This window comes from Marmota monax, unplaced genomic scaffold (genome assembly GCF_021218885.2).
Source record: "Marmota monax isolate L192 unplaced genomic scaffold, Marmota_monax_Labrador192_F-V1.1 WCK01_AAM20220418_F8-fsc00071, whole genome shotgun sequence".
Lineage (NCBI taxonomy): Eukaryota > Metazoa > Chordata > Mammalia > Rodentia > Sciuridae > Marmota > Marmota monax.
In genome coordinates, this window is record NW_026695217.1 from 7,784,137 (window position 1) to 7,808,593 (window position 24,457).

Sequence of the window (24,457 nt, forward strand, 5' to 3'; positions counted from 1 at the left end):
TGGCCCAGAGTTCCTCTGCTGGCTTTGCACGTGGTATCTCGGTTTTCCTGGCTTCTCGTGAGTGTCCTTGGCTGCACCTGCTGTCTGCTTACACTGTGGGCTTACTCAGAGCTCGGGGTCCTCTGAGTCCTTCTTGCACAACTGAGGATAGACCACAGCCTGCTCCACTGTAGATCTTCTTCATGGGACAAGCTGATGTCACCCTGTTGGCCTGCTAACTACATGCTGTGATGCTGAAGCTTCATGCTTAACAGTGCTGTGGGATCGCCAGGAAGAGCCCGCTCTGCTCCTATGCGTCCTGTACTCAAGACTTCCAGCTGCGTGGCCAATGCTGAAATCCACCCTGGCCCCCTTCCTCCCTAGCCCCTTCCCAGCCCCTCTCCAGCACCCGTAACCTGCGCCCCCTCTGCCTCCACAAGAGAGATGCCCACACACAGGCCCAGGGTCACTCTTTGTTCCTGAATCTGTGGGCAGAGATGAGACCTCTTGATAAGTAGCACAGTGGGAAGGGCTATGCGTTGGCATTTGTGGGTGCTCTCATGGACGGTTATGGGATAAGAGGGTAGCCCAGGTTCCGGGCTGCTGTGTTCTCTGCAGGCCTGAAGTGTCTGGCTGGAGGAGGCCATCCATTGGAGGCCTGCTGTGCTTCCCTCTGCCTCCCAGCCCACCCCTCTGCCTTCTCCCCACCGCTCTCAGTTCCTGGACTGCTCTTCACCAAGACAAACCATCACCCAGTTCCTTTCTCCCTCCTTGGCTCTTTGTGTCCCTTCCTGGTCCTTCTTTCTTTCCTACTGTAGGTCAATCCTGTTCATCTTTCTGGAGACCTCTTGCTGAACACTTCTGGTATTCTACTATTAAATGTGGCGCTTGCTACATGGGTGCCTCTGTCAGGCTAAGAAGAACTATTTTGCTGCTGGTTTTTCAGGGATTTTTATGTGTGGGTGTTGACTTTATTTAACATCCTTCCTGCACCAACTGAGCACCATGTGGTTTTTCTTTTATGCCTTTTTAGTTTTGTAAATTACATTCACTTAAAAAAAAAATCTAAGCCATTATGAGATGAACCAGATTGGATGATGATGTGTTTTTATACATTTACAGGTTCGTTTTGTAAATATTTTATTGAGGATTTTTTGACTTAAGGATGGCAACAACTATATTTTCAGCTTTCATAATATTATTCTCTGATTTCAGCTTTAAAACTAGCTCCCAATATAAACTATGGAGCTTTTCTACAATGCACATTGTAAAGCTGTATCATTTCCTCTCCACAGCTTTAGCTGACTTCTGATTGGTACTGGGGCTTTTCCTTGTCATTTATTTTTAAATATTTTCTAATTTTTACTATCATTTGTTCTTAACTAATTCATTGTTATTTTGTTGTTGTTATTACATCCAAATGCGAAGGTTTGTGGTTGTATTTTGCTATTGTATTAGCAACTTTTTGTTATTAACTTTTCATTGCAAAGCCGTAGGCATAATAGTAATGTTCAGCATTGGTGAAGACTTCCTTAGTGGTTTGATAAATCATCAATTCTTGTAAATGTACATTTGCCTGACAACTATATTCTTTTTTTAGTTGGTTGTGAAGTTGTAATATACATCCCTCTTAGATGCTTGTCGATTCTGTTTGTCAAGGTATTTTGTGTGCTTATTTACTGGCTGTCTGGGTGAGTGACAGGCGTGGTGGATTTGTTCATTGTTGAAGATGTGCGGATCTCAGCAGCTGCTTTGAGACTGCACATGAAGTACAGAATATCAACTATCTTCTTAGTGAGTCCCCTCTTTTGTCATTATGTCCTGTTGTTTATCTATTTTGAGTAAAAGTTTGTTTTGTCTGATATTAATACAGGTAACCCAGCTTTCCTGTGGCTAGAATTTACCTGATACCTTTTGTTTGGGCCAGCTCTTTTGCCACTGTGACAAAAAAAGACCTGGCAAGAACAACTGGAGGAGGAAAGTTTATTTGGGGGCTCATGGTGTCAGAGGTCTCAGTCCATAGACAGCAGGCTGCATTCCTCAGGGCCCACGGTGAAACAGGACATCATGGCAGAAGAATGCGATGGAGGAAGGCAGTTCAGGAAATGGCCATCAGAAAGCAGAGAGAGTTCTCAACAAGGTCAAAATATATAACAAAGGCACTCAGATTGCCCTACTTCTCCAGCCACACCCCACCTGCCTACAGTTACTACCCAGTTGACCCATTCAAGTGGATTAATGCATATGTGTGCTTTCGTGGGATACATCGTATCTTTTTTATTTTTTATTCTTTTACCTAAAACTTTCTAGGTAATTTTGGTATTTCTTATAAAAAGATCCGGCAAGACTTTTCTTTCTTTTCTTTTCTTTTTTTTTTTTTTTTTTTTTTGGTACCAGGGATTGAACTCAGGGACACTCCTCCACTGAGCCACTTCCCCAGCCCTATTTTGTATTTTATTTAGAGACAGGGTCTCACTGTGTTGCTTAGTACTTTGACATTGTTGAGGCTGGCTTTGAATTTTCGATCCTCCTGCCTTAGCCTCCTGAGCCGCTGGAATTATAGGCGTGGGCCACCACACTTGGCTAAGATTTTTCTTTTTAATGCACACTGAGACTCTGTGTTTTGGTTGGCAAATTTTATCCATTTACACTTGCTATGATTACCAATATGTTTGAACTGTTTTCTATCCTGGTATTTGAATTTTATTTATAATGTTTTTTCTTCATCCTTCCCTTTCTTCCTTCTGATGAATGAAATGAACTTTCTTTGAATTATTTTTCCCTCCAGGACTTTGGAGATAGAATATTGTATGTCCTTTAGAGCATGATTGGCCATGTGTGATGCCTAGACCAGCAGCATCAGCAGCACCTAGAATAATAAGAAATGCATGCTCTTGGGCTCTATCCTAGACCTGCTGAGCCAGAACTTATGCATGTGGGAGGCAGTGTCTCTGTGGTGCAGGTTCTCCAGTTTGAAATAAAAGTTTGAAATCTTCAGTTTGTTAGTGGTTACTCTTACATTATTAATAAATACACTCAATTAGTGTACAAAATTAAACCTTCTCCCCTTCAGACAATATGAGAACTGTAGACTTTAACTCTGATTCTCTCTTCCTACCTTAAATATTTATGATATTTCATTTCACGCTCACATGGATCATTCCTCGCATAGCTCTTCTGACACCGTAATAGTGTCCTTTCTCTAGTGTATTCTTTCACTGTTCTTTCTGCAAAGTTCTGTGGGTGTTTTGTTTTTTTTTCTAAAAGGTCTATGTTTCCACCTCTTACTTGAGCAACACTGCACTTATGTACAAAATACTAATTTGATATTTTTTCTCAATACTTTGAAAACATTATGACATTGTCTTCCAGCATATTCTTTCCAATAGGAAGTCAGCTGTCCATCTACAACTGTCTTGTAGGTTATCTGTTAAGAAAGATGATTTTCTCTTTGACTTTGATCTTATGTGGTCTCTTTGATCATATGAGTGAGGAAAAGTTTCTTGTATGTGGTACAGGACTTGATGTGGTTCTTCAGTGTAGTGACCCTACATCCTGAATTCTGGGTATTTCTGGACCATCACTCAACAAGAATATCTCCTGCTTCTCTCTATATTTTCCTTTGGGGACTCTAATTGCATGAATAGTGTCCTCTTCTGTCACAGGTGCCCCTTGGCCTCTCTGTTTTGTGTCCTAGGTGGTTTATTGACCTCCAGTGGGAGCTTCGTGATAGGTACTGAGCACACAGTGTTTGCTGAGGTGGACTCCTCCTGACATGAAATTCACCTGGTCACCAGTTACAACCACCACCTGGATGATTCATTAGGGTTATGTAATAAAATTCTATGTCACGTTTTCAGCCAGAATAGTTTGATTTAAATCTAATATCCCAACGTGTGTTCATCGTATTTTCTGTTATTGATTTGTTATTCTATCAAAGTGACCCTCCCTCCCCACCAAAAGTGGGGCCCCAGGTCTGAGATGTCACTGGATTCCCCTTTCCACCCTCTTGAGCCTTTTCCCACTTCCCATGTGGCCCCCTGTGCCCCATGTCCCCTCAGTTCCTCTGTTTGTGGCCTTCAGGCCCTCAGCTGGCCCCCTACTCATTCACTACTTGTCCCCTGGACCGCCTCAGGTCTTCCTCTGCTACAGGCCCTCCAGAGACCCAGCGTCCTCTCTGTTCTTTACTTCTGGACTCGATGTCCCTTTGGCTCCGTGTGTTTCTGTGAGTCCTTTCAGCCTCGCGTGTACCTTCAAGTTCAGGTGTTGGCGACCAGATTGGTGTGACGGTCACTGAAGTGCACATCTTCCCGAGGAGGAGAGCTGCTGGTCTGACAGCCAAGCACAGGGGCCCTGGAGTCGTAGAACCAGCCCGCAGGGCATAGCCTGTGGGGAGTCGGAGCAGGACGGAAAGTCGCGCCTGGGGTTGAAAGGGATTGCTGTTCTTCCACCAAATTGGGCTGTGCACAAACAGCTTCAGAGACAGTGCCCGAACATGGGCAAGGCCAATGCCTGGCCCACTCTGTCCCTGGGATGGGGCAGTCCCCAGAGAAAGATGGCCTGTGCCTTACTGGGGAATGTACCAGCAAGGAAGGTTTTGGGGGTCACCTTTACTTGGTGACACTTCTTTAGGATGTTTTGTGGATGTACACAGTTGGCTTTACTATTTACAGCAGATGTACAACAGCATGTCTATGCTCAACTGAAAAGATAGTGCCAAAACAGGTCATTTGAAATGACAATATTTATGGGGGCTTTCTTTCTTTGGGAGATAGCCAAAATTATTCTGTTGTGACTTTCTTTCCTCTTTCCTAGTGTTTTCGGTGGAAAGAAGACAAAAAATTTGGCTTTCTCTTTTTAGGTTTGTGAGGTTTGTCACGCAGTGCAATCAAGCTGAGTTAGGATCGTGGAGGTAGGAGACAGGAGTGAGGTGAGCATCACAGAAACAGAGGCCCCAAAGCCTCCTCTTGGTGTGCCATGCAGGGCTCTGACCAGAAGACGGACTGGGGGTTCACCAGGAGGAAGAAGGTGGGAGACGCAGTTAGGATAGTACATGTGCTTTTCAGAGGTGGCCTCAGCCTCCAGCTTCAGTGTTAGTCCCCAGCCAGTTCAATTTTAGTCCTCATTTGGCCCCATTTTGTCTCCATTTGCCCATTTTTACACCCTGAGTCTTTTCCATAGGCCTTTTTTGTACACAGGCCACACAAAGAAGGCGCACGGCCAACAGGCTATATAGGGCGCATGCTCACTGCAAGTTGCTATCTATGACTTTGTCGCTACACACTGAACCCTAGTGCTTCTGGCCTTGACTAACCATAGCATAGCTAGTTCTGGCCCTGGCCACACTCTAAACACATAACATAATCCCCTGGAAGTCTTGGGAGAGAGCTTAACTGCAGACATTTGGGGGCTGCCCTACAGGGTGCAGATTCATGGCTGACCCACCTGGGATTTCTGTGTCGAGGTCTGTAGTGCAGTGTTAGACCCAGCGCATGGCCATGTCATGGGGAAGGCGTTGGTGAGGCTACCTGTACCACCTGACCTTTAGCATCATGTGGTTCCCTACACCGTGGACTAGTGCGGAGTGCAGAGCCACTGCACATGCTGTGCTCATGGTGATCGGGGCTTAGGCTCCTCTTATGTGCAGTCAGCTCTGTTTGGGCTCCTACGGGTGCTTTATTCTCCAACCCATTTTCCCCCTGAAAGAGGATAGAATATAAAGAGAAGATGTGGAGGTGAGTCTTTTTAAGCTGGATCCTGCCTCGACACACTTTAAGAATAAAGGTATGAGCCATCTACCTGGGAGCTGGGAGCTCAGCAAGCATAGGTGGCCCCACAGGCTGCCATTCCCTCCACGTGCGTGTCACCAGATTTGTTAGTGACATTGTGCCTTGTTGATGGCATTTATCCTGAAAGGCTCTTCCAGGCTAGGCCAGGCTCCTCACCATTGTGGCTGGGAAGAACAGGTCCCTGTGACCATGGTCTGTCGTGCCTGTGCCTGTGGCCCTGCTGTGTGCTGAGTGGTGGTTAGGGAGACCTTTTCCCGGTGCTGTGTAACACCGGTACTTCCTGTTGCTGTGGTTCATAGAGCTGCACTTCAAGGAGGGATATATGGTGATGGATTTTGGTTTAAGGTAGGCCAGTAACTTCCTGTGTGACCTGTACAATCCACTAAACCTCTCTGAGCCTGGCTTTCTACCCTAAAAGTTGAGAGGGTCTGGGCTTGGCATGGAAGGAGGGGCCATCACCCCTATTTCAACGTGGACATGCAGGAGCAGAGCTGGAGCTGTGATCCAGACCTGGGTGGGATGCACTCCAGCCACACTCCTGGCACTGGGAGGTGAGCTCCCCGCCCCCAGCACTGCTGCTTCCTCCTGTGGTGTCGCAGAGGGGCCACTAAATACCATGTGGTCAGGAACCAGAGACCTAAAGAACTGACGCTCAGGAGATGGGCATCTTCAGTGGTTGAGAAGAGCAGAGTCTACGTTCTTAGCCCAAGTAGAAGATCTTAGCAAGCCTGCATTTCCTTCTTCAGTTTTCTTGAGAAAGACTGAGGCACAGAGAAGGGGAAGAAGGGAGACTCCTGGGGCCCTGCTGCAATCAGAGCAGGGGCACTGGTGCTCGGAGCCTTCAGACATCTGGAAGCTGGTTTTGCTTGTGCGTAAATACAAGTTGCTGGGCTAAGCAAAAAATAATTGTAATAGATTCACTTAATCATAATGCAGCGGAGTCGGACCTGGGAGAGCGTTAAACTTGCAGATGAGGCTCGCCAGGGTAGCCTGGCTGATTGCAGAGCTGCGCCTGACCTACTTACAGCTCTTCCAGAGGCGGCTGCGAGTCCCAGGACACACCAGTGTGCAGGGAGCCCAGCGGAGCTGCTTTCCGTGCCCTATTCATTCAGGGCACTGGGGGCTGTGCCTCCCTGGAGGGCCCTTGCTCATGCTTCAGTTTTCACTTCGTGTGCCACAAGACTGGCACTTAATAACCACACAGGAATTCTCAGCAGCAGGGTGGGGGGCGAGAGGGGCTCTGATCCGGAGGCGTGTGACTGGTGGAGGCAGCTGGGCCCAAATGAGCAAGGGGGTGTGGCCACTTCTCGGGACCCAGAAGTGATGTGTGTGAGTGTCTCCTGCAGGGGACTTTCCTGTTCCTTGTCTAGTCGGGTTGATGGTGGGGAGGAAAGGCAGCGACACCAGCTTTGAAAGGGAACCCTCTTTTCCCAGAAGGAGCCAGGCCTGAGTCTGGCTTAGAACTCTGGGTCTCTCATCCATGCCAGCACCTGGTGGCTGGCAAGGTGAGATGGGGAGACCATTTCACGTGGACCTAATAGGTGGGACCTCGAGCTGGTAGGTGGAGTAGGGTGCTGCTTCTTTAGCTATCAGACTCCAAAGGCAAGGGCTGTGGAGCCCTGTCCACCTGGGTCCAGGAGGCCTTGGCCAGCCCTGGACTGACATGGAGATGACCTCCCTGAGCAGACCCCAATGCCATGGTAATCAGCCCTCTGCCATGAAGCAGGCAGTCAAGGTGGAGGCAGTAAGCGGTCATCTGCAAGAGCTAGGTGTCCAGCTCCCTTTCTGAGTCCATCCACCAGGCGTCCCCAAGCCCATCTGCGCGGCTCTTCCTCCCCACGCCTCTCCCATCCTCTCGTGTTCCCATCCCTTCCCTCTGCCTCTCTCTTCTCTCCACCTTCAATTCTGCAGCTGTCACTCAAGCTCATTGCTAGCTCATGGCTGGTGTCCCTGGTGGGCACATGGATGCCCAGGGCTCTCTACAAGCCAGATCTCTGCTGCCCAGGGTTGTGCGTATGTGGGTCTCTGGGAGACCTCTCATCCTGGTTCATCACCAGTGGCCTAGCCAAGGTGTTTATTTCTACCTTAATGTTTATCCAGAACTAGGTTTATCCAGGGTGCGTGTGGGAGCCACAGTCGCGAGATGAGACAAGCGAGGCAGGATCTGGAGAGGACTCTGCTTACCCACTTCTGCTCCCTTTGCATCTTCATGCAACAAGCCTGAGCCTCCTCACCTGTGTTCTAGAACCACAAAGCTGGCTCTTGGCAGAGGGCTGAGTCCTCTTGGCTCTCTGAACCCCCGCTTGACAGCTCTCTCCCCAGCCCAGGTCCAGTTTCACTCTGGCTTCCTGATGTGCTGTATAATGCTTCTTGAGTCAAATTTAATTTTTTTCTTCTCTTCACTCGATGGCCTTGGTGGAGAATGTCTCTCATTGTCTTTTGAAAGCCAGCAAGTCTGGGGACAAGCCCTCCATTGTCCTAGGCTGTGGTGCTGCCTGTCTGGGTCCTTCTGCAGCAGCCTGCAGCACACGGACTCTGCACCGAGTGCCGGCAGCAGAGCTGGACAGCCATGGCTCCTCGGTCACCTGACACAAAGCCCAAGTCAGCAGCCAGGTGGCTGACCCCTGCACCTGTCCTCCCACGGACAGGCGCAGTCTCGTCTCCAGCCAACACTACGGAGCATGTTCCCCCTTCCGTCTTCTTCCTCAGCCCACAGGTCCCCTACCCTCGCTCTGCCCTCCCAGAGCTCACTCTTCCCTTTTGCTTCTTGCCTGCCGATGAGCAGCTTCCGCACCCAGCCTTGGCTTTCCTAAGTGTTTTGTAACTTTCACTTCAATGACATGGAGCTATTTTATTCAGCAAGAGCAGCTGAGCAGATGAAATGAAATTGATATTTTCAAAAACCTCAACAATGTCGGGGATGCTAGGTTTTGCACGAATCTCCCTGTAAAAGATCCCATATGAAGGGAGCAGCCAAGCTGTGACTGGCAAAAACACACACCGTAGCCATAGCTTGAAGGAACAAGTCTGTTGAGATGAACAGGCAGGCTTCCTTCCGGTCCTCCTATTGCTTCTTTCAAATATCCTTAAATAGCTGTGTTGCCTACAGGACAAAGGAAAGTAAGACCAATAACAGTCTCGTTGCCCCTTCCTGACTGTGATGCATGTCCTCTAAATGACCTTGACGCAGATACCATGGGCCTCTCTGATGAATATCTCCTCTGCTTTCAGCTCGGGGACCTGCTGCACAAGATCCGGTTCGTGCTGACCTACGTGGCGCCCTGGCAGATGGCGTGGGGCTCCTCCTTCCACGTGTTCGCGCAGCTCTTTGCCATCCCTCGTATCCTTTCTGCTTCTGTCCTGGCCCCAAGCTGAGGTGCACATTTTACAGGGCGAGCTTTTCACTGAACCTGGCAAGAAGCAGACTTTCAAGTCTCTGCAGTTACGTCTTAATGGGACATGAGGAGGCACTTTGAATCCCCTTCAGGCCACTTAGCTTTCAAAGATGTTTTGCGATTCTGAACTCTCACTGCTTCTCTGTGCATATTCAAAAATTGCTTTTATTTTTTCTGATCCTCCCATTTCCCATGCCCAGCTCTGCATTTAGAGATCCTTCCTGTCTTTTAAATGGAAATTAACTGCTTAAATTATTGGTTTGACTTGTGGAGATTAGTGCAAACAGACCCACAGTCATTAGACACTGAGGACATGGCTGGTGCGTTCATCATGCTATCATGTATCATGTCTATTATGTTTTGATTTAATACTGGTATTTTATATATACTTCATCAATATTCAACAATCCTGAATTAGATGCACACAGAATTAACCAAATATTTTTGAATACTGAAAAATCTTGAGTATTGAGAAATTACTGTTTTGTTGGTAGTGATATTAGCCAAGAAGGCTTGGTGTCTTTGTATATTTACATGTTTCCATAATGATAATTTATTCCTATCCACTTCAAAACAAACTTGAGATGCCCCTTCTAAAGATCACTTCCACACAGCTGAATTTCATGCTCATGTGTGTGCTTATGTGGAGAGACAGAGAGAAAGAAATTGATAAAAAGTACTCTTGAAGGCAGAGATTAATTGAAAAATTCTTGACTCAGGCCAGAAATTTTCCCTGAGAGATCTCAGCCCACTGATTCGTACTCTGCAAACCTGTGTTTCCAAGACGTGGGCTGGACCCAGTTAGAATCAGGATCCTGGAGGACCATTCTAAATCACACTGTTTCCTAACGGTCTTTCGCACCCCCACCTCCTAGGCCATTCTTACTGGCAGCTGTGGTGAGAGAGAGAGCCTTGGTTCTCACTCTGCCGCCCTCCCTGGGTATTGTTAGCGGGTTGTAGCTCCTGCCTGCAGCTCCTTCTTCCTGAAATCTGCAGAAGCCTCATTAAGACAACTCATGAGGAATCTCTGGGATGGAACAGGGTATTCAGGAGTAGAAACACGCCTGGCATCATCTTTCGGCAGTAACAGCCTGGGTCTTATAAATGCTCTCCTCTGAGGTTATTTGTTTAAAAAAGGAGTTAAGCAGATGAGAGCTGGGCCCACAAAGCCCACTGTTCTGCGTTTCTATTCTTAGGCCTCATTGCTATTGCTATTTCTGAAGTGTTTCAAGGTTGTCTGGCAGGAGATGTGAGCTCACGCCCCACCCTGCTGCCCTTTGGATGCAGGCATTATCTACAGTGGCAGGTGCTTGAGTCTACTCAACAGGACCCTTCAAAAGAAGATGGGGCAGTTTTTAGGTATCTCTGCTGTGTCTGAGGTCTCTTATCCAGGATTTCAAGCAGGACTAGCTAGTGGAAATCATGGCTGCCATGCAGCTCTGCAGCGGGAGTGGCTGTAGGATTTCAGAGCCTGGTCCTAACCAGTGTATGCAGGGCTGCTTGTGCCACCCAGCTGGTGACGCCTCGTTGGGTGGGTGTGGTGGTCCCAGAGCTGAGCAGGGGCTGCTGGAGTGCGTGGCTCTCTGTTGCTGCCCTGGACACATGCAGCATCCAAGGCACAAGCCCGCGTCCTGGGAACGTGAGGGCACCTGAAACAGCGTTGGCCTAGATCTCAGCCTGCACACAGCACGCTCAGGCTGGGGGCTTCCCTGGTGTGTAGGTGATTCTCCTAAGTAAACGAGTCACTGGAGAAGGGGGGCTGTGTTGGGCATCTGCCTTTCAGCCTTAGAACGTTCCATCCAGCCCCATGCCTCCTTCCTGGCCAGGCCCTGTGAGTGATGCCTGCTCCCTCCCTTTGGCTAAGGCAGGAGCCTCCACAGGGGCCACTGCCCTGGTGTTGTGGCGTCCAGGGCTGCTCCCTACCTTGTGCACATGCACCTCCTACCTCTGCTCAGTCACAAAGTAGATATTTGCCACCTGGAGTCCAATAGCATTCTGCTCAGGATGTACGGGGTAAATAGCTGAGAATGGGGGTATATTCTCCACCCAGACAAAGCTGCCAGGCTCCTAGACGTCAGCCCTGAATCCTGACTAATTTTGAAATGTTAATTATTTTATTACTGTATTAAGAAACTGTGGTCTCCATCCTGGCATTGAGAATGGAATAATTCTCTCTGTTTTAGAATTGAATTAGCTCTTGGGCCTTCGGGGCACCGTGGGGAGATTGCTTTTCCAGTGCCAGCATGCCTTCCCCTGATCCCTCTGTTGGTGTCTGAGCTCAAACCTCCAGGGAAAGACAAGCTTGCTCACCCTTCAACACCCATACACTGCCCAAGGCTGTTGTCTTCTGGGGACTAGACTCCCCACGTTACCCTGGAAGGAAGGCTGCCTTTGGTGACCTTTTCTTTTATCTTTTAATTATTGGTGTTGATGTTTTCACTTTAAATGTGCTTTTAAAGAAGTCCCGCCTATGCTAGAGGGCAAGCACTTGGCCCTCTCTGCTGGAAGGAACTGAAGAGGGCTTCAGGTGGCTCTACTCCTGGGGGCCCCTCTCAGCATCCCTGGACCGGGCTTAGTCTTTCCTGTTTACTCCGAGTCAGCTATATGTTCCCAAGGATTCTCCCCCAGGAAGCATCTCTGGAGGCCATGTGGTCACTCCTATCCTATGCCCTCGCATGTCCTCCCCACATACTTGGCTCTCTGTTGGCCACTAGTAGTTTCTCACTTAACTTCTGGGCAACTGTGCAAAGTAATCTTTGGAGAAATTTTAGAATCAAAGAGAAGGGCAGTGCCTGCCCCTTCAGCACTTGGCCTTGACTGGTCCCTGTGAGCCCTGGGCACACTGGGTCCCGTGGTGACTTCCATCCTCGTCTCAGCTCTCCAGAGTCATCACCACACACCTGGCTCTGATGTCCCTTCAGCACCTAGACTCGGATGTCTCCATCCCTCTTGAATGTCTCAGAGTCTGCCATTCCCCTTTCCTTGGTGACAAGGGACACCAAGTAGGGTACCTCTGTCACCCATCACTTTCTTCTTTGGCTGAAAGCTAAAAATGCTTCCACCCCAAGACACAGGCATTTTTGGCCTTTGGTAGCCTGTTGCTCAGTAGTTCTCCATTTGAACCCAGCTCAGCATAAATGCCTTATCATTGCAGGGTGGTGGAGGCTCCTGTTACCCTCACAGCTCAGCCTAGAGCAGATCCCTGGGTGTGACTGCAGGGAATGCTTCAGGAGAGAACAGAGAGGGTTAAAAGGAGGAGGAAAAAAAGGCACTCTTGGAGCCAAAAATCTGACCTTAATCTATAAGGATGTCTGGGAAGGGTCTGTGGTCATCGGCAGGCCCGCTCCCAGTCCAGATGTTGAGGAGCTCCTGCCCCCAAATCACACAGCCTGGGCCAGGCCAGCAACAACTTTGACAATGAGCATCCTCCTGTCTGTGCTGGGCATTCCCTGTCACTCCCTCCTGGAACTTTCTGAAACTGAATAAAGAAATGTGGTGCCCGTGTGTGCAGCAGCAAAAGAGAAGCCTCAGCGCCTGCCTTCCAGGAGGGAGGGTGGCCTTGCAGCAGGTCAGTGCAGGTCTGTAGTGGGCAGCAGGACCCTTGCTGCAGATCAGGGAGCAGCATGCATCATCTTGAGAGCAAGGCAGTCTGTCCCATTGTCCCCAGCACCCAGACCCTTGCTCTTGCAGCCCAGGCTCCTGGGACCCCATTCCAGAGACCCACAGGGCTCAGGCCAAAGGCTCAGTACACCATGTTCAACACTGAGCAGCCTCAGTGTTCTGACCACCTTCAGGGTGCGAATCAGCACTTGTCATTAAGTGAGCAGCCTGTGGGAGAGCTGAGGAGGCAGGTGGCCCTGGAGGCTGGGACTCCATATGCACCTGTGTTTACCTGTGAACCAGACCTGCATGAGCCATCTGCGTTCAGTGTATGCAACGTGTGTGTGTGTGCGTGTGTGTTTTCCATTGTGTGTGTGTTTGCGTGTGTGTGTGTGTGTATGTGTATATATATATATATCTGAGGAACAGGTGTGGCCTTCCCCAAACAATGCCACCTGCTTATTTTTTAAAGTGCCACTTAATCTTCCTCATTTACAAAGCCACATAGTCAGTGCTCTGGAGAATGTGCACAATGAATGTGCACAGTGGCCTCTTAGTTAACGCAGCCGGCTCTTCTCAGTCCTTAGGCGTTGTCCATAGCACATGTCGCCTGAGAAGCATTCCATGTGCGTGGGGGTGAAGCAAGGCCGCCAGGATTTGGTGGAAGCCTTGTATTTCTAATCTGTGCCTGGAGAGGTTAAGAGCCCCTCCTCTGTCTTCAGTGAGAAATAGCATCGTGAACCCAGTCAGAATCGGACAGGTCCTCTCTGCCTTAACTCCAGACCCCAGACTCTGCCGTGCTGCTCTTCCAGGCGGCCGCCACCTCCATCTTCTCCGCCCCGCTGAGCCCGTTCCTGGGGAGCGTCATCTTCATCACATCCTATGTCAGGCCGGTGAAGTTCTGGGAGAAAAACTACAAGTAAGAGCCTAAAATCTATGCTGACCCCTGTGCCCCAGGGCACCTGGAGTCCCCTGTCCCTTCCCCATGGCAGCTCCGGCCTCGGGCTCTGTTCTCTGTGGGTGGGCAGAGCCCAGCCTGGCTCCCTGGTGACTCCCTGTTCATCGGCTGGGCTCTGGGGCCCTGGCAGGAGCACGGCTGATTGGGAATTAGTGATTAAGGCCCCTCCAGGTTTCTGCAGCTGTGAAGGAAGGGGGAGAGGCTGCTGCCAGGTCTTAGCAGGTGACCAAGGAAGAGCTGGACAGGTCTCCTCTTTCCATGTGCCAAGGTCGGCCTGAGGGCGCAGTGCTTCCTTCCTGTGGTGGCCCTTCTATGAGCCCGGCACAGGTCAGGACGCCTGTGTGTCACCCCGGCTCTGTGCAATGCGGCTTCTCCTTTCCTACTGGGACTGGTGGCGACCCTCTCAGGCCATGGTGACAGCATGGGGCATCACTTTTGCTGCTGTTTGCTTTGGGTGCTGCTGTTTTGAGGAAGGTGTTCTGCCACTGGGCCTCACCCCAGCCTGGGCGTCGTTTTCAGGGGACAGCTGAGTGACCCTAAGGCTCTCATGGCTGTGCCCGGAGGACTTGGGGTCAGTGGAGGGGAGAGCTGTGAACCAGGCGGTCTCCAGCAGGTGGCATAGGACTCTGTCTTGGTGTCTCACCTGTGCTGCTGTGCCTGAGCCCCGCCCTGAGCTGTGCTCACACCTCTGGCTCTTAACTGCCTGTCTCAGGGGCCACTGAGGAGTCAGGAGATCATGGCTCCCGTGGGTAGTAGGAGACGGTATATGCGAACGTAAAACAGGCACCCTCCTGGTGCAGATAGGGGGGTGTGGTGGCTACAACAGCCCTGGGCTAAATGATGCCTGGGTAAACCCCTCCCCTCCATCTCTTACCACTGAGACCTTGGGCTTCTCTTCCCTCATCCCTAAAGCAGGACAAAATAATAGGATCCCCTTATAAGGAGAAAATGCACCAGCATACCTAAGACCTAAGACAGGCCTGCACTCAGTAGTGTGACACTCTGCAGAGGGACCCCATCCCCAGGTGAGCTGCAGGAACAGGTGTTTCCCATGATCACAGGAGAGCTTTCTGTGTGGGGTGGATGGAGGGAAGTCTCGGGTTCCTTGTGCACTTCTGCTTGATTATTTCACCTCCTCACTTCCACAATTCAGCCCCCTCCAGGGTGATGGGCTTGGAGCTGAGGGCTGGTTTACATGTAGTTCAATGAACAGACCCTTCTGTGCAGGATCCGTGCTCCCCCGCGTTACTTGGGGAGCGTCAGCCTCGGGTGGGAGGGCCTGCAGGCCTGTGGGGTCCGATGGGAATGCCTCCTCCTCTGGGGCGGCGGGGGGATGGGGAGCAGTCTCAGTCTGAGAGGGACCAGCGTACCGCCTCCTGCGGCCCATCTGCCTGAGCGCTCAGCAGATAGAATTCGGGACAGCAGAGCAGTGGGTACCAGGACAGAACGTGGAGGGAAATCTCATCCGGATCCTGGCAGGTGCCTAGAAAACATAAATGTCTTTATGTTCACATTGTCTCTTACTGAATAATAAATAACCACTAACTTCAGTGTCCAAAACAACAAACAACTTATTACCTCGCCTGGTGTCTGTGGGCCAGGGATTTGGGAAGGGCTCAGCAGCATGGTGGTGACATGGTGTTGCAGTCACCAGGCGAGGAGGTAGGTGGGACTGGAAGAGCAGAGGCCCACCTCTCCAGGTGACTTCCAGATGTGGTGATAGTCTGGGCTCCAGCATGTGGCCTCGGGGCCCAGCACAGGTGTCCTCTCGAGTAAGGTGGAAGGCACATGCTTTTCTGATTGTCCTCATTTTGTTGTTTACAAGCACGTCACACACCCACCAGGTTCCAAGGGTCAGAACTCTACCAGCTGTTGATGGACAAGCGGTCAGGTCCAAGAAGGACTTGTGGGATCAGGAAAAGTAGCTGTCATCATTGGAAAGTAAATGTGTATCATGGTCTTCTGTAAATTCTATCCAGAATTGATGTGGACTGTGGGTACCTTCAGTTCTGGGCTGGTTCATTTTTTATCTGTGTCTCTGGGGGGTCCTGCACACAGTAGGTGTTCTGTAAAGACTTCTTAAATGAATTAAATTCAAAAATATTATGTCAGAGGGGAAGAAAATCTCAGTCTGGGTTTGCATTGCCAGAGCTAGGAAGTTCATTGCTAAACCAGCCTGATCCTGATTGCTGTGGTTTGTCAGTCTGTACGGGTGAGCTCTACCTGGCGCCCCCACTTACAACCCAGGCAGAACAGCAAACACACCATAGTGGTGGAGGGCTGTGTTCTTACATCCCCTGTAAGGATCTGAGAAAGCTGCAGAAACACATTCTGATGTGACTTATCACCCTTCTCTTCTTATATGAACATTGACTAAATAACCAAAGTGTCATTAACATGAGACAAATATTTAGGCCATGAAGTATGACCGTGTTCCCAGTTATCTCAGGAACTCCTTTGTCCTGGAGGGGGACTGTGCTCAGCCCTCTCAAAGAATGGAGATGCCCACCAACAGTGGCTTTGCTCCTCTATGTCAGAAATCTTCCATAAAACGTGAAATGCACTCAGTCATATAGCAGCTAGCTCAGAGGGAACCACAGCTGGGGGACAGTGGGCCCTGGGACTGACAGGGACAGTCTGGTTGGGAGAAGCACCAAGTCTTGAACTTTGCAAAAGAAGCAGAAGTGAGCAATGAGGAGAAATTGGCAGGAGAGAGTCTCAGGTAGGAGAAGCGAAGCAGAGGCGTCTGAAGGGTGAGGGCAGGGGGTGAGGTCAGTCTCCGAAGCTGGGTAGGGGCACTGGGGATAGGTCTGCACTCTGCTGGGCAGAGCCTGCCTTCAGAGCCCAACCTGCAGTCCATGTCACTGTCGCCTTCAAGCCACAGTAAGCATGAAACAGGCAAGACTGCAGCCCTGGCCAAAGTGACAGGCAGGAAAGCATGGAGCTTGGTGTCCCAGAGAGCCATCACTCCTGCCCAGTGAGAGTCTCAGAGCCTGGGGCATGGGTGGCCTGGATCCTCTGTCCAGTGGGCAGGCAGTGTGGGACACGAGCCTCATGTTGGCAGCAGCTCTGTTACCAGGAGGCGAGAACTGACGTGGGGACCCAGCATCTGACACGGGGCCCAGGAGCAGCTCAGGGCTGAGCCTCCCCAGATACATCTGTCACTGACCCACCTGTGACCTAGGCCAGCCCTGCCTCCTCTGTTCTCTGCCCCAAACCCCAAGTGCAATACAGGTCTGGGTTTGAAAGCTGCTCTGAGAAATGAGCTTGGCCCCGTCTGCTAGCTTGCTGAGGGACAAGAAAGCCCTCACACGTGTCCCTGGCGGGGGTGGTTCTGACACTTGAAGCATGGTGCTGAGATATTGTGCAGATACATTGCAGGAGGGAGACACTTTGAGGAACTCCAGTGTGTTGAACTTCTCAGATTGTGCCGGTTTAGCTTATTATTCATTACTTGTGTGCCTTTACTTGGGGTCCTGCTCCATATTGCTGAGTAGAGAAGTATTTGGAAAGTGCAGAGTGGAGAAGCAGACCACAGGCTGTAGGGTAGCACCTGACCTCCCACCTGCTTCCCAGCTGCCTGCACCTGCTGACTCTTCAAGGTCACCAGGAGCCACGCCTTGCAACTGATCCGGTTGATGGATGACTGAAGGCTGTGCCAGGCAGGGACAGCAGGGGGAACTCAGCCTCTCCAGCTTTGGGGAACGTGTTGAGACGGGCCCGATTTATTCTGAACAAAGGAAGGCAAGAAATACGCCACAGCTTTTAAACACACACCGTCCCAAACCCTTTCATTATGGGACTCAAATATGTGTGACTCGAGAGATTTATGGGCAGGTTCAAGGCTCCTGGATGGTAGGACTCACTCCCTGGTGCTAAAAGGGCTTCCCCAGAACAGCCAATATTCCAGTGACCTTCCCAGCCACTGGAGGCAGTCTCCTTCTTCCCCAGTAAGAGCAGGCGTGGGAAGACCACCCTGCGGCTCTTTGTCATTAAAACACATTCTGTGACTATCACTTAGGGCTGCTGAACTTATGGCCCTGTGTGTGTTTCCCAGACTCTGCTCCTGCTGAATTGGAGTGACGTCCCTGCCCAGGCTTTGCAGCAGTCCTGCTCCCAGGGCTCATGGTGCCCTCCCACCTGTGCACAGGCATCTACTCACTTTGTGAGCTGGGCCCAGCTACAGGTGCTCCCCAGTAGTGTGACAATAACCCATACGTGAGACTCTAGGACAGACCACCAGATAACCTGGTCCTCTGGATGACGCAATGCGTTGGCTCCCTTTGCCCCTATGCTGTCCTTGAGGGTGGCTCTGGGGTCACTGTTGTTTGTTCAGGCTTTGCACAGCTGGAGGCGGTCTCACTGCAGCCAGGAAGACTCTGGGGGATGCCTCGAGGTTTCCTGGGAAGGAAGGAAAGTTCTTAGTGGATCTTAAAATCATTGGGGTTGAAAATGAAGATTTTTAAAAGTCTCATTTGAAGAGAAGTTGAGACTGATAGACGGCTGGTGTTCGAGTTGTAGTTTCTCTGGATAAATGAGAGCCACTGGGGACACCTGAGTATTTTTCCCCTCCCCATTGTTAAAGAACCCCTTTTGGAGGACAAACTGGAGGGTAGAGAATGATGCTGGGGAGACACACAGTGCTCTCTTGACATTTGTCCTGTGCTCCTGCAGCCAGGACTCCACATGCCCTGTCTCAGTATTTGAAAAAACCAAATTTGGAAACAAATGTAAGGTTAATCCTTTTCCACCAAAAACAAAACAAGCAAAAAAACCCCAGATATGCTGGTGCAGTGACATCAAGATGCTGTCACTCATGTTCCTGTGGGTAACTAGAGGGAATACGTCACTTACCTGGGCCAGGCAATCAGGCAGAACAGAAAGGCACCCATAGGGGAAAAGAAGCAAAACCATTTCTACTCACCAGATGACGCTGTGTCATGATAAGAAGCCTGAGAAAGCCACAGGCAATGGGAGGGGACCATTGAATTCAGGACTTTGCTAGATACAAGATGAACACACACAAATCAGTTATATTTCTATATTCCTGCAAAGAACAAACTGAAAATGAAACAAAGAAAACAATTCGGTTTACAACAGCATCCACAGAACAAAGTATTTAGGAATGGGTGAAGTAGAAACTGTCCTCCGAAGACCAGAAATCACTGAAAAGACCAAAGACACAATGACTAGGAAGACACCCCTGTTCATGAATTGGAACACTTAAAACTGTGAAGAAGGCCGTACACCCCCAAACTGATCTACAGTTAATTACTGTCCAAGTTACAACTGACCTGTCTGCATATGTAGCCAAGCTCATCCTAAAATTCATATGGAATTTCAATGGACCTCAAATAACCAGCCAACCTAAAACAGCAGGAAAGTTGGAGGACTCAGACTTCTGGGCTTCGAAACTGACTACAAAGTTACAGTGTTACTACAAACACTGCAGTGTAGACACGAAGACAGTCCTACAGATCAACAGAATGGAATTCCGGATTCAGGGAAGAACCTATATATGTGTGGTGAACCGACTTTTCACAGGGTGCCAAGATCATTCAGTGGGGGGCGGTGGGGGCGGGTAGGACACCCTTTTAAACAACGTGATCCTGATGCAGAAGAATACAGTTGTGTCCTTACCTCACACCATACACAAAAATGAACTCAGAATTGATCAAATACCTTAATGTAAGAACTAAAACTATAGAACCCTTAGAAGAAAGTATAAGGCTTCACAATTTTCAGTGTATCCTTTGATGAGACACCAAAGGCACAAGCTATAGAGAAAAGTCAGATAAATTGGACCTCATCCAAGCTAAAAACTTTTGTGATCAAAGACACTATCAAGAAAGTGAGGAGACAAGAAAATCAAAAATAGGCGTCCAAACAAAAACTGGCGCATGAATGCTCATGGTAGCAGTATCTCAGCTGACGAAAAGTAAAAGCAATTCAGGGCAGTCAGCTGGCAAACGGCTGCACAAAGTGTCACGATCCTTACAATAGAAAATCACCCTACTACAGAGGGGACTGAAGTAATGACACACTCTAACACGCGTGGACCTTGAAAACAGCACTGTGCACCTAAGACGCTGGAACCAAAGTCCCACTATGTTGTGATGCCATCAATGTGGAATTTCCAGAACAGACCGATGAGGACAGATGGGCACTGGAGCAGGTGTGACGTGAAGTGACTATTTACTGTACAAACTTTCTTTGGGGGGTAATGAAACTGATCCAGAGCAAACAGTGGTAATGGCTGCACGATATTATGAATGTTCCATAAGCCTCAGTCACACCCCAAAATGGACATGATGGTGAACTCCAGCCAGTTGGCCTTGCCACGATGGCCCCTTCATTATGAGAGCCTGCTTGGTGAGCCCCGAAAGCACACTTGGTGGGTCTTTCTCCACTCTGCTCCTCAGTCTGTGTGTCCTTCCTCAGTCTTCCTCTCTGCGGCCCCTAGGGTCCTGGATTGGGTACACTCCCACTTTACTCCCTTGAAACTTTACTTTACCTAATGTGGGGTGTTTGCCTGTCCCATAGTTTAGCTTAACCTGGATCTAGAAATGTGACTCTTTTGCACCATAGTCATCCAAAGGGCTGGCCTGCAGTTTTCTGTCTCCACCCTTTTTCTTTTCCTTTTGCACTATGTCTGGTTTTGGAATCAGTTGTACCATTTTCATAAAATGAGCTCGGCCATGTCCCCCACCTTCTGTCTGCATAGTACATAACTGATGTCCTTTCTTAAGTAGCTGCAAAATATCTTGCAGGAATTTTGATGAAAATCGTGGAAACCTTTACCTCAATTTGAAGAGAGTCAATATATTTACTGTCTTGAATCTTCTAATCTGTGAATATGACATTTCTCTCCACTTGTCTTCTTTAAGTTCATCACATTTCTGTGTTCTTTAGCATAAAAACATCTATATGTTTGTACTAATTCACATCTATTTCCTTTTTAAGTTTCAATAATTGTAAATATATTATGTTTTTAATTTGGGTGTCCATGTGTTCATTATTAGTGACTAGAAATACATTTCATTTTTGCATGTTTATCTTGTACCCTGAAATCTAACTGAACTCTAGGAGGTTTTGATTGGTTTTGCTTGTTTGTAGATTTCTTGCAATTTTCTATGAAGACAATCACGGCTTCTACAAACACATATTATTCTGTTTATTCCTTCCGAATGCTGGGCTTTGATTTACTTTTCTTGCCTTGTTGCACAACAGAACTTCCAGCTCTTTGTGAATAACAGCAATTAAAGAGGACAGCCTTGCAATTTTCCCTACTTTACGGAGAAAACATTTTAATCTTTCACAATTAAATACAGTGTCAGCTCTAGGGTCTTAGTAGGTGAGGAAATTCTTCTCTGCTCCTATTTTTCAGAAAGGATTTTTAGAAATGAAAATCATTATAGATTTTGTTAACTTCCTTTTTGTATCAGTTGACATGATCATACGATTTTTCTTCTTTGGCCTGAAAGTATGGTCCATTACAGTGACTGATTTCTGTACATTGAACCAGCCTTGGGACCCTGGAATAAACTCCACATGGTCATGGTATAGACATTTAGGAATCTATTGCTGAATTTCATTTGCTAATACATTTTAAGGACTTTTGTATCTATATTCATGCAGGATATTGATTTGTAGTTTTATTTTTTTCATACTACTTTTATCAGATTTTGGTATCAGGGCAGTCCCAGCTTCATCAGATGAACTGCAAAGCGGCTCTTGGTCTTGTAATTTATGGGAGACACTATAAATCACACAATTACTATCTGTAATTGGTGCTCTTTCTTTTTTTTTTTAATGTGATAAAATTTTCCAGTGAGGCTGTCAAGACTTGGAGATTTATTTTGGGGTGGTTTTTAATGATCACTTAAACGATCTTAAAGTTACAGGGCTGTTTGAGTGATGCACTTCATACTGGGTTGATTGTGGTAATAATGTTTTTGTTTTTTTTTTAAAGAATTGGTCCATTTTATTAAAGTACCAAAATTTATGCTTATGAAATATTTGTACTATTCCCTGCTGTCTATTTCCATATCTGTAGGGTCTGCAATAATACCAGCATTACAGATGTTGATCATTTCTGTTTCTTCTCTTGTTCTTTGTCAGTCTTACTACAGATTGGTCAATTTTATTAATATCTTCAGAGTGCTCTCCTTGTTCTTTGATTCTTCACTGTTCCCAACTTGTCTGCCATTTTCATCTTTGTTTCCTTCCTTATACCACCTTTAGGTTTATTTTGCTGTCTTTTTTGGTAGGTTGTTGAGGTGGAAGGATAGACTAGGGGTCTGAGGCTTCCCCTCCCTCCCTGGTGGCATGAGTTCTCCTCTGGGCCGTGTGGGCTCTGTGTTCAAGTGGGGAGAGCTGCCTCACAGTGAGCCTGCTTCTGTGTATACTTTATTTTTATTTTCTTTCAGTCTAGCACATTTTATTTCCTATTGAACCTTTACCTTTGACCCACGGATTATTCAGGATTGTGTTATCCATAGTGTTGTCTTATGACTTATGAGTTCGTGGCTTTGTCTTTATTATTTTATAATCAGACCATAGAGTCATGTGTTTGAAAATAAAAAATTAACTAGAAAGCAAAATAAACCATGAAGACAGTGTGACACCAAATGAAAAGACCTTAATGTGGTACCTTGAGAAACGGAAAGTAAGAGAATGAGAGAAAGCAGTGGGCAAATGCATAGAGATCAAAGCCCCGGCTCTGGTTCCGGTTAAACACAGATGAACTTGAGCAGCTCCGTTAGGATCCAGGACACTTTGCAATGCTGAAGACCAGAACTCACAAAGAAGAAAATAACTGTGACTATAAATGCTTTAAATTAAATAGCAAAATTCATGGGGAAAAAAAAGAAATTTGACAAAACATAGAAACAGGACAGAGGTAGAGAGATGTTCGTGTTTCTTAGCCCGGGACCATCATGTGCCCAGAAGTAGGCAGGGACATGAAGGCCTGAGAGACGTGACTCCAGCACGCACTCGCTGTGGGACATGCCTCCTCAGGACACTGGGACCGCCCTTGTGCGATCTCCAAGGCGCACAGTGGTTCCACTCTAGAGACAACCAGCCTCCCTGGCTCTGCAAGAACTGACGTGGCTGCTGGTGGCAGCGGCATGAAGGTGGACAGCAAGCCTGGAGGGCTGGGTGCACTGTCCAGCTTAGAGGAGGTGGGCCTTCCGCTGGCACACTGGCCGCCTTCCTATTGTCAGGATCCCCCTAAAGTGGTCCTGCCCATCAGTGAGTCCACCATCCATCCTTAACCCCAGGTTGGTCTGCTATGTGGAGAACCCAGCGAACCCCTCACTCCAGCAGTCACGGTTCCTGGTCAACACCCAGGAATGCCCCCGCCACACGAGGTATCAGAGTCGTACCACCGAAGAAAATTACTGTTGAACCATTCAAGTCGCCTTCATGAATCTGTTTGAGAGCCGTTTGGCCTGGGGGACCGACCAGGGTGGGAAGGCCAACTTGTAGGCAGGAAGCCCTCTCGTGGTGGGGTTGGAGAGGAACCTCGCTGCCTTCTTCTCTGGAGAGACCTACAGGGAGATGGGCCCGCAGCCCTGGGGACAGCCTTGCCCAGCAATGCGTGGTGACTTTGTCAGGCAGGAGCTGAGAAGATGGCACAGCAAGCATGCCTGATGCCCTGTGCACCCCCTGAGATCAGGCGTGAGGTCCAAGCCCCCGTTTCCTCCCTGAGCAACAGATCTGATGTAATGCGACAGGACAGTTAAGGCAGAAATCCAATTACTGAGCTAATTAGCACCTTTGAGTGGTAAGCACCAGATTTACAGGAGGAAGGCTCTGGAGTAAAGCTCAAATTACCCAGGATGGCCGGCAGCCCACCTTCTGAGAGGAGACGCGAGAGCCAGAGGCCCTGTGGCACAGCCGATCTGTGGGTCTTCAGAATTTAGCACAGTGCATTCCAGAAAGGCCAGAGCCCTCAGAGATAGCTTTCCAGTGGACACGGTTTTAGAAGGTGTTTTCATTCCCTAAGGAGTTTGGCAAATGACTTTCTTTTGGCTCAGTTCCACTTCAAAAATTGTTTATTCTGCTGCTGAAAATTCCATTTGTCCTAGGTCTTAAGGTGAAATTAAAATTCCATTTAGGGACTAACCATGCAGGCATGGGATTTCAGCCTTCATTAGACAGAATTTTGTTGTTTGCTTTATTTCCTGACACCCTGGGCTCTCTTATTTTCAAAGCTGCTATGAGGTAGCTGGAAGGAGCCCAGAGCCCTGCGGAGCAGCGTGCTGAGGTCTCGGCCGTGGTGTGCCACATGGCAGAATTGCCCTCTCTGCCCATTTTGGAGTCTTGTCTACAACCAGGATGTTCTCCAATGTCTGGGGAAGACAAGGAAGGAAAGGGATTCTTTTGTTTGTTTGTTTGTTTGTTTTCTAATGACAAGCCTTTTCATTTATTCAAATTATAATTCCTTCCAAATATTTGTTATTCTGTTCCGATTTCCAAGAAACAAGTTCACAAAAGACCTTGTTCCGAGGTTTCTTCTTGTTCCCTCTCTTGACAAATGCTAGTCACCCATTAAGTCACTTGCAGTTTGCCAACCAATGTATTTTAACACAAAGCCAAGTGTGCAGCACTGGTGGCTGCTGGCCTGCCCTTCCCAGCAGATACTGTGGGATAGGAAGCCTCAGAGGTAGCTTTATCCTTTGTTGAGTGACCACAGTTGGGATCCGAGCGCTCACCCTCCTGCTGTTTGG

At 48.5% G+C, this 24,457-nt stretch overlaps 1 protein-coding gene across 3 annotated transcripts in view; it reads left to right on the forward strand.

Moving 5' to 3' along the window:
• Pcnx2 (pecanex 2) overlaps positions 1–24,457 on the forward strand; it is a 174,478-nt gene that overhangs the window by 98,459 nt on the left and 51,562 nt on the right. For all 3 annotated transcript variants that reach the window (XM_058575011.1, XM_058575013.1, XM_058575012.1), the window contains exons 22-23: positions 9,000–9,108; positions 13,553–13,682. In XM_058575011.1, the coding sequence (XP_058430994.1) occupies positions 9,000–9,108; positions 13,553–13,682 (239 nt within the window). The remainder of the gene's footprint in view (positions 1–8,999; positions 9,109–13,552; positions 13,683–24,457) is intronic.